The following is a 9,790-nucleotide window of genomic DNA, read 5'->3' as shown; positions in this document are numbered from 1 at the left end:
GATAAAGCATAAGTCTTTATATATAACAATATATTAGTCCAAATATATATTTATATTACTGTGGAGGAAAAAAGGGAATGCAGAATTCTGAGTAAGTAACTTTCTAAAAGAGAGGTAGTTCAACTCTTTAGGTTGCAAACCTGTCAGGTCAGGGTCACTGGGAACGTTAAGGGTCAACCGGGCCCCCTGGGTAACAACGTTCACCAAATATACTTATTGTATCCTAGAGTCAATGGCTTGCTCGCATGAAGAACATTTTTAAAGCTTTAAATGGTGATGCTGGGCCAGGTACAAAGGTGAGCTGATGCAGAGGTACTTTGCAGTGATCAGGTAGCCGGCAATGCAGGTCCATTAGCCACGCAGTCCAAACAGCGGCCCAGCCGTGCATAACCGTCCGGCCGGGAGATCCTCAGAGTCCCAGGGTCTTCGAAAAATGTACCTCTGTTTAAGTTGCCTTCTATGGAAGTAACCCTTTGTCCCTACATTCAACATTCAATCTCTAACGTGGTTCATCATCACATTGTGTTTTTTGTGAGCAGTGTTGTGTGTTTTGATACTATATTGTGACATCCTTAAGCATGGATTATCTTATCACAGTGCCTTGTGCGGTCACTATTGTATTTGTTATATCATATGTTGTTTACATTTTCATCATGACGTAAGGTCATTACATTTTGTAACTGACATCTTTTCTTTTTTGTTCTCTCCTTTTTGTAAATGCCTGTTACGACACCGTGCCATTTGGATACCTGTGTTTTAACTGCCTATTGTGATTGAATGATGTGCAATGCATTCATATGTTTGCTGTGGTGTATATATATATATATATATATATATATATATATATATATATATATATATATCCTTGTATAACCTTACATTGGATTTAGCCCTGATGAAGGACCCGATTGGTCCTAAATGCATTGGCCATTGTCGTCACTGCCAGCAATCATTGCATTTTTACTGTGACTGAATTCCTGTCATGCAATTCTCATGGAAGAGCATTCACTTTGAATTTGACATGTATATTTGCACTAATTATTCAGGCAGGTGGACATAGGGTGTGCAATCCACACCAATGGCTTGTTGCCTAGTTCTTGTTTCAAAATATCCTGCAGGAATCCCACGGTATGGGCCGAACACACCCAGAAAAGTTCCACTTTCCTGCAGGGCCCATTTTGGGGCGTTCGAGCACCACTAGCATTGAACATATTTTTGTTGCTCTAAAGCACATGGCTATGATGACTGCACCGCCAAAGGGAACCTCAACATCTTAAGTGGAGTCACAGTGGGCATCACTGACAAAAGCCTCAACTATATTTCCTAACGCCTTTTAAAACGGGTCTTAAAAGTGCGATCTTGCAGGATTTCCATAGCAGTCCGCTAATCCAATGACTCACATTTTGAAAGAACACCTCATTGAAGCCCCATTAAATGTTCTCCTCTGAGCTCCCACGCCCCGGCACCACCTGTGGATCACCTGCATCCCTTACGCTTCTGCTCACTATGCTACTCTCCTCTTCACAAGTGTACACACACCATACAATGCTGCATTGTTATGTAGCTACAATGAGCCCTGGTTTATCGAATTGATGTGTCAATCGTTAAATGTAATGGCGGCATCTGCATTCTCGTGGTGGGCGTGAAAAATGCAGAACATACTTAACTTTAAAAGGCGTGCAACGGAGATGAATGGAGCCTTTCCTGATGCACTTGAGCAAATCATGCTGAATTCTATTTGTGCAAGAGCATCTCTTCTGATCTAGAGCACGATGCTCTAGGCCGCTCCAGTTGTAGTTATGTTAAACTATGCTATTGGGATATTATAGAAGTATGGGGAGGTTGCAGGGGTCTCCCCCCCGCATATGTATGTGGGGTAAAGGGGGTTGAAAAAAAGAAGAAGAAAAAAAGTCAGCGTTTTCAGCCGTCGGAATTCTGGGGGTCATAGTAATCCCATAGATCCCACCAATAGCATTTGCAAGGACTCCACATTGCAAGATGGCAGAAACAAATGTGAGCTGCTAGGGCAGGGGTTTGAAACCTGTGCCTCTGCAGATGTTTTTGGGCTTCATCTCCCGCAGGCAGCAAAGTCAATGGTGAGGGAACATGGGGAGTTCGTAGTCCCAAACATCTGCAGAGACACATCATGCAAACCTCTGTGTGAGAGAATCTAGTTAATTCCCAAAATTTGGCACAAACTCCCAGCAGCATTGGATACTCATCAGATCAGATTCTAATGTTTGTTGTCAACTACTCTGCTAAATGCCTGGCTTCCCCGGGGGCTCTCTGCCATTGGACGAGCGCCTACAGAGGGTTCACGCTGCATGGTGCCCTGCTCAAGCATAGTATATCCAGACATGCAGTCATCAGGCTTTTAAAAAATATCTTATGATCAGTGATTGCAATTGATTCTTTATGGAGTTGTAAGGTTCCTTAGAAAGCATTTTGACATGTATCAAGCATTCAGTCTTGTTGTTCCTCATATCTGTAGTCATGTGCCTGGAAACCGGCCCTATAGACCTTAGCCATGGCCAAGGAGCGCTAAGGGAACATACCTAGTGCAGTGTTAGAAGTGCACCAAAACAAGTCGTGGAAATCTGAGCCCGGCGGGGGACAGAGTAAGCAGGAAGAGAGCCACATGCAACACATTTTTCAAGGGTTGCAGCCATGCTCATTAACAGCCAATTGAGTTGAAACAGATTTCAGTTTAGCTGTCACTGCTATTGGGTGTTAAAGTGGAAAAGTGTGCTTTAACTTCACAAAGAACAGTTCCGTATTGGTGAAAATGGTTACAAAAAGTAGTGGAGCTGTTAACAGTAAAAAATTATAATGGAACACTGCTCCTGACCGTTCCTGCCTGCTTCGACCTCTGACCTAGTGGTATTGCTTTCAGCAAATGGGTTTAATGCTATTTCCAGCCAGCCACCGGGCCAGTTGCCAACATTTGACCATCGTTTGTCACCAAAATGCACTTGGCATGAACCTGAAGAACAAGGGTCAAATCAGTACCACGAGCAACTGACGCTCAGCGTCAGTGTATCAAAAGTCCACTATGAGTGGCACCACAAACAGAAAGGGTGAGGTGAAGGTGAGTGGGGATAGATGCTGTGTGTGGAGATATGTAAGCGTGTCGGAAATGCAGGAAAAGGTGCGTGAAGGGACAGTGGGACGAGGCGGGAGGCACACGGAGGGATAGCAGGATCCTCTGCCCTACCAGAGATTATTGCCAGGAAGGCCTGAATATTGGTTGACTATCAGGAGTTCAACCGTCCTCTCTGGATGTAATAATATCTGTGAAAGAAAAATGTATTTTTCCCAAAAAACATTGCCCATAGGACGTAGGCTGACAGTAGCAATCCCATTCCTGAAGGCTTTACAATTTAGCAGAAGGGATGGGAGTAAGTGGAAGATGAACCTGCTGGCAGAGTAATATGGAGTATTAGTGCACACACAGATGCGGGGTGGGGAAGGGGAGCCAGCCCAGAGTCTTAGTAGGGAGGGGGTACCACGAGGAACGAGAACCCCTGCCCAGTGGATGGACAGGTATGGGGGGATCAGGCTTAAGTGGAGCCCTAAACCAGCCAGGGGGTGCCAGTCAGGAAGGGGATTGGAAGTTAAGAGGAGCCCTGGACCAGCCCATACTTCTGTGCGTGTAGCTTTATATAAACAATCAAGTAACTTAAAATAGAAAAAAACAGATCATCTTTGCAACATGATGTTTGGTCTATTCATTGTTAGAGGATATCGAAGTCCTAGCTGTCTGTGGTGTTTAGGAATTGCAAAGATTGTGTTAATGTTTGATTAAAACCTCACAAAGATGTGCAATGGAGCAAGCTAAGAGATGCCTGTGATTTGCACAAGCTACTTTGTGTCATTCACAATGCCTAAAACTGGAGCATCCATGGAGATGGCTGGACCGTCCCTGATATGCCCTTGGGCAAATCTTTACAAATCACATTTGCACACGAGCATCTCCAGATCTGCCCCAGCTTTCAGCTTTAAGATAGCAAGATCCTATTTCAGAGGCTCACGGGCATCGTCTCAATCTTCTGCATTGCAGATCTTTGGAAATCAGACCCGGGATTTCTAAATCTCAAGGAAAGGGATGGGAGGGAAGGGGCGGTTGATACCCAAACCCAGGACACAATCTTGACCACAAATAAATACCTTGGATATCTGCTTTCGAATCAGTGGTACGAAGGGTACACCGTTTGGGCTTTATGTCACATGGGCACAGCTTAATGCCCAACAGAAGAACTCTCAGTGAAGTGGCAGCTAAATGGGTGGCGAAATGCAGGATGTGGGGTTCCCCTTAATCAGATCCCCATAAATTGCTTAGATGTTGTGACATGCAGAATTGAAACCAACTCCTGCAAAGTGGTCTGCTTCCTCCAAGGCCCTTCCATGTGAACCAGTTTTATATTCAATCAATATTGATTTTCAGAGATGAACAACCCATGCTCAAGTTTGCATGTTCAGTTGTGATTTCCCCCAAAATGGTAATATCCAACACATTGAAGAAAAGTTGATTGTATGCCACTTGATCATGTCTGGCCCAATAGGTTAAATGGTGGAAAAACGTCCATTGCAGTTAACTTTGCATGGAGGGTCCTCTCGTATGGCTCATGACAGGTTTTGGAAATACATCCATCTTGTGCTCACTTAAACCTCTAACAGCAGCCAGACAAATGTCTAGCAACTTGCTAAAGAAACTAGAAGCTCTGTTAGATTGTTTTTAATCTTTCAGGAACCCCGATAGGATTCTCAGCCAGGTTAACCCACTAGTAGGACCCACAGTATGTTTTTTTTGTTTTACTTAGGACATGTTCAAGCATGAATACCTGCGAGTGAACACCGGATTATTGCATCCAAAGGTCTCCTGTGTGATGTGCTGCAGCTGGAATCCCCCTTTAAACCAATAGTGTGTCCTCTGCTTGTTGTGCTGTAGGAACTCAACCTTGCCATCTTGAGTGAACCTTCGGTCTGGCTTCAGTGGGTGCAAATAGCTAACAGCGAAGGCCCCCAAGGTTCTCTCTCGTGTCTCCAGTGAGAAGATCCTTGCATTGGCTGCTTGAGGCCAGGCAAGGGCAATTCCCTCTGTTTAGTTCAGCCAGAAGCCCCCATCCTCATTTTTCATCACTTTGAATCTCCATTCTCGTAGAATCAAGTGGCCTGGCGGGTGATCCTTCTCCATCACAGGCTCAATTCAATGGAACGCATTGCATCGCAGAATACAAGATGAGCCAGAGTCGCCAAAATTCTGCAAACTGTTCAATTCATGGCTGTTTACAAAAGCTTGAGCTAAATCCCACTTTCGCAACGTACGCTGTCACAAAGCGGCAGGAACAGAACTTGCCAACCCTACAGATATGTTCCATACAAGTGCATTCACAACGGAATCGTGAAGTAGCAACAACAAAACAGAATGCTCTCCTGGCAATATTTGTCAAACCTCAGAGTCTCTACCCAACCTCATCAATCACTCCTACAGGGGACCCGAAACTTGAGGAAGAAGGGTGCAGCCCCTCGTAGCAGAAGGAACCATCTCCCCATTATAGGAGAGTGTGTTTGCTTCCTCGGCTTGGGGTTCCCGAGACTTCTTGATTCTTCTCATAAGCTTCAGGATATGGGTAATGAGAGGTGAACTCCTACAGTTCCAAGGGGATTCAATGAAAAAACAAAATAGGGATTTCTCTATAATGAACTGTGAGTAGTATAGCCCTGTCAGCCGATAAGACATGCACAGTGTTGCGTGTGTCTTACCGGCTGAAATTGCCTATTCTACTCACTAAACTCAGGAAAAAGGTGTCTCTTATCTTGCTTTCTTTTTAAACCCACCATAATATTGATGGTAGAATAAAGTGAACCAGAGTGGGATTAAACGACATCTGTGAACACCATTCAAAGGGACATTATGTACTGAGTCCAACGACCATTTGCCTAGTCTACGCCCCCCACGCTCATGATTTCAACCATACAGGATAATACCATATCCATCAAAGTCACTTACAGTCTTAGGGATGCTGTAGGGACCCAGCCTTCTCCTTGGTCTTCCTTCTGGTTCTCTGAGCAGTTGTAGTCCCGGCTTGGATCTGTGTCTTTGCTTTAGCCTTCAGTCACCTCTGGATGGTATGATGGCCTCTGGGCTATTGAGGTACCCCCCAATTCTAGGGTTCCTCCTTCTGCTTTGCTGGGAAACGTCAGTATTTCCCGGTTTATAGTGATTATTTCGAAAAAAAAGTTTCGAAAAACAAAAATTTCAAAAACAAAGTTTCAAAAAAAAAAAAGCTGTGACAAGCTATATTTAACATGCAAAGTGCATTTCAATTGAAATGCACTTTCACATGTTAAAAGTAGAATTTCAATGCTTTTTTTGTAACTTTGAAACGTTACATGGAGCTGTCGAGTACTGTAATTTCAGCACTGGACAGCTCCATGTAACGTTTCAAAGTTCTTGTGTATATTGGGGGGTTCCCCCTCCCTGCCCCCCAACCCGTAGGCCACCCTCCCACCCCCCAACCCTAACCCAAGCCCCAACCCTAATCCTAACCCTAACCCTGGCCCCAAGACTCACCCTAATACAACCCTTAAACTAACCCAAACCCCAACCCTAACCCTATTTTAACACAAACTAACCCTAGCCCCAACCCTAACCCCAACCCTAACCCTAAACCCTAACCCTAGCCTCAACCCTAACCCTAATATAACCCCTAAACTAACCCAAGCCACAACCCTAACCCTGGCCCCAGCCATGCACTAATACTTACCATCACATGTCGATGGCACCTTCGAATGTTTTTAACGAAATTGTTATTCCAAAGAAACAATTCGAAGGTTTGCCATTCGAAACTTTTACTTTTGTTAGAATGACCGGATACCGTATTTCCCTCCTCTTGCCTAAGGGGTCTCCAGGTGCATCTCTGTCTGTTTCGATAGCTCAGTGGTCTGTCTCTCTGTCTCCCTCTGTCGCTCTCTCTCTCTCTCTCTCTCACTCCCCTCTCCATCTGCCTCCCCTTCTCCCCCTTCCCCCTCCCTCTTCCTCTTTCTCTGTCTCTCTCTGTATCACTTTATCTCTATCTAAGGTGTTTCCCCCCTAATGGCTACTTCTGGGTGTGAATGTTCCCCCTAACTTGGGTTATCCGTGCAAGGTTATTTAGTTTAGGCGTGTGGCCTTGCAGTGGCCATTAAGGTCTGGGTTAAGCCTGGAGTTGCTTCTATTTCAGATTCTGGTCTCGGGGAATATAGCATCAGGCTCCCTTTACCTCCTTGGAGATTTAGGGCCTCATTACGAGTTTGGAGGCAACCATGCCCTTAATAAGGGCATGGCTGCCTCCAAACTCGGGTTCGGGTCTGTGGTCCCTGAATGGGGAAATACCGGGCCATTCCGACTTTGGAGGGCCCAGTCTTTCCCCATTCAGGGAACCTGGACCCGGACCATCCCCATTCCCATTTGAGCCCCCATAGGGCTCAATGGGAATAGGGCGCATGCTAACAACGGGCCCGTTGATGACTGGCCCGTTGTTAGCATGCTGGTCCCCTCGCGGGACCCGCAAAGGACGTCTGGTCTGACCAGACGTCCAGAGCGGGTCCCGCGAGGGGACCTCGTAATGAGGCGGTACGGGGTTAATGGCGCCGGCACCTTTACCGGCGTCGTTAACCCTTTAACGCCTCACTTGTAATGAGGCCCTTAGTATCCTGCTTATTGCCCCACTCATTTCTCCTTGGGGATATAATGGCCCTAACTGCAAACCCATTTGGGGTTGCACCGCCCCTACTCACTTCTCCCTGTATTTTATTTGTATTTTCATTTATAGAGCGCTTTATGCCAAAGCACTGCACAACAAAATCAGAGAAGGGTACAAGATAAGTGATAAAATGACCAGAAAAACAAAATACTAAAAGAAAGGATATATGCCTAAGGCCAACGCGAAAGAGAGGATAGGAAGAAAGGGGGCAGCGGGAGAGAGGAAGTGTGTTCCAATGAAGAGGGGCCAAGAGAGAGAAGGAACGAAAGCGGGACTGGGCACAAGGTGGATGGGGAACTGATAGAAGAAACTGAGACTGGGAACAGGGAGATCGAAGGGTGGAATATCATGAGAGCAAGGAAGAGAGGTATCTCTTGAGGATAAAGTGCCCCTAGGTACCTTATTTGGAATCTTCAACTCCTGCTTTCTTCTCTTTCTGGGGATAGGGCATCCCTGCTTTCTTCTCCTTCTGGGGATATGGCGTCCTTGCTTTCTTCTCCTTCTGGGGATATGGCGTCCTTGCTTTCTTCTCCTTCTGGGGACAGGGCATCCCTGCTTTCTTCTCCTTCTGGGGATAGGGCATCCCTGCTTTCTTCTCCTTCTGGGGATATGGTGTCCTTGCTTTCTTCTCCTTCTGGGGATATGGCGTCCTTGCTTTCTTCTCCTTCTGGGGATATGGCGTCCTTGCTTTCTTCTCCTTCTGGGGATATGGCGTCCTTGCTTTCTCCTCCTTCTGGGGATAGGGCGTCCTTGCTTTCTTCTCCTTCTGGGGATATGGCGTCCTTGCTTTCTTCTCCTTCTGGGGACAGGGCATCCCTGCTTTCTTCTCCTTCTGGGGATAGGGCATCCCTGCTTTCTTCTCCTTCTGGGGATATGGTGTCCTTGCTTTCTTCTCCTTCTGGGGATATGGCGTCCTTGCTTTCTCCTCCTTCTGGGGACAGGGCATCCCTGCTTTCTTCTCCTTCTGGGGATAGGGCATCCCTGCTTTCTTCTCCTTCTGGGGATATGGCGTCCTTGCTTTCTTCTCCTTCTGGGGATATGGCGTCCTTGCTTTCTTCTCCTTCTGGGGACAGGGCATCCCTGCTTTCTTCTCCTTCTGGGGACAGGGCATCCCTGCTTTCTTCTCCTTCTGGGGATATGGCGTCCTTGCTTTCTTATCCTTCTGGGGATATGGCGTCCTTGCTTTCTTCTCCTTCTGGGGACAGGGCATCCCTGCTTTCTTCTCCTTCTGGGGATAGGGCATCCCTGCTTTCTTCTCCTTCTGGGGATATGGTGTCCTTGCTTTCTTCTCCTTCTGGGGATATGGCGTCCTTGCTTTCTTCTCCTTCTGGGGACAGGGCATCCCTGCTTTCTTCTCCTTCTGGGGACAGGGCATCCCTGCTTTCTTCTCCTTCTGGGGATAGGGCATCCCTGCTTTCTTCTCCTTCTGGGGATATGGCGTCCTTGCTTTCTTCTCCTTCTGGGGATATGGCGTCCTTGCTTTCTTCTCCTTCTGGGGAAAGGGCATCCCTGCTTTCTTCTCCTTCTGGGGATAGGGCATCCCTGCTTTCTTCTCCTTCTGGGGATATGGCGTCCTTGCTTTCTTCTCCTTCTGGGGATAGGGCATCCTTGCTTTCTTCTCCTGGGGTTATAGCAGCACTGCCAGTCTGTGAACTTAGCTTCTCAGTGGGCCCCCGTTGCTAACTTGAATCTCCACCTGGTCTCCCTAATGTTGTGGCCTGCTTGGCCCAGCTATCCTCTCCATCTCTCTCTGCTGCTAGTCAGGCCTCCTGGCCAGGCTGACTTATGTTCTGCTTTGATGCTTCTCCTGGTCGCCTATCTCTCATCTTCTGGCCCTTTTGCCTTGGCCAACACAGGCGCGGCCTTGCTTCTTTTGCCTACTCTGGCTGCAAGCTCACTCTTCTGCTGGAACCTCGTCGTGAGACTCAGCGCAAACCCTCCCAAGAGTGGAGGTTTTTGTCCCCTTTTATAAAGGTGCTGATTAGTTATGTGGGGTAATGAAGGTTCTGACTTGTGGATCTGTTTCCATACTGGCTTCCTCAGTT

The 9,790-nt window shown here is 46.8% G+C and overlaps 1 protein-coding gene across 1 annotated transcript; it reads right to left on the bottom strand.

The window, feature by feature from the left end:
• Positions 1-8,145: 8,145 nt before the first annotated feature.
• Positions 8,146-9,351, bottom strand: LOC138568698 (neurofilament heavy polypeptide-like). Its single transcript, XM_069646475.1, has one exon. The coding sequence runs from the start codon at positions 9,349-9,351 to the stop codon at positions 8,146-8,148; it is 1,206 nt and encodes a 401-aa protein (XP_069502576.1).
• Positions 9,352-9,790: the final 439 nt, after the last annotated feature.

The sequence above is a fragment of the Ambystoma mexicanum genome, chromosome 2q (genome assembly GCF_040938575.1).
Source record: "Ambystoma mexicanum isolate Mex_15411 chromosome 2q, UKY_AmexF1_1, whole genome shotgun sequence".
Taxonomy (NCBI): domain Eukaryota; kingdom Metazoa; phylum Chordata; class Amphibia; order Caudata; family Ambystomatidae; genus Ambystoma; species Ambystoma mexicanum.
The sequence above is the reverse complement of the archived record's forward strand: the minus strand, read 5'-3'. Positions and strand labels throughout refer to the sequence as shown.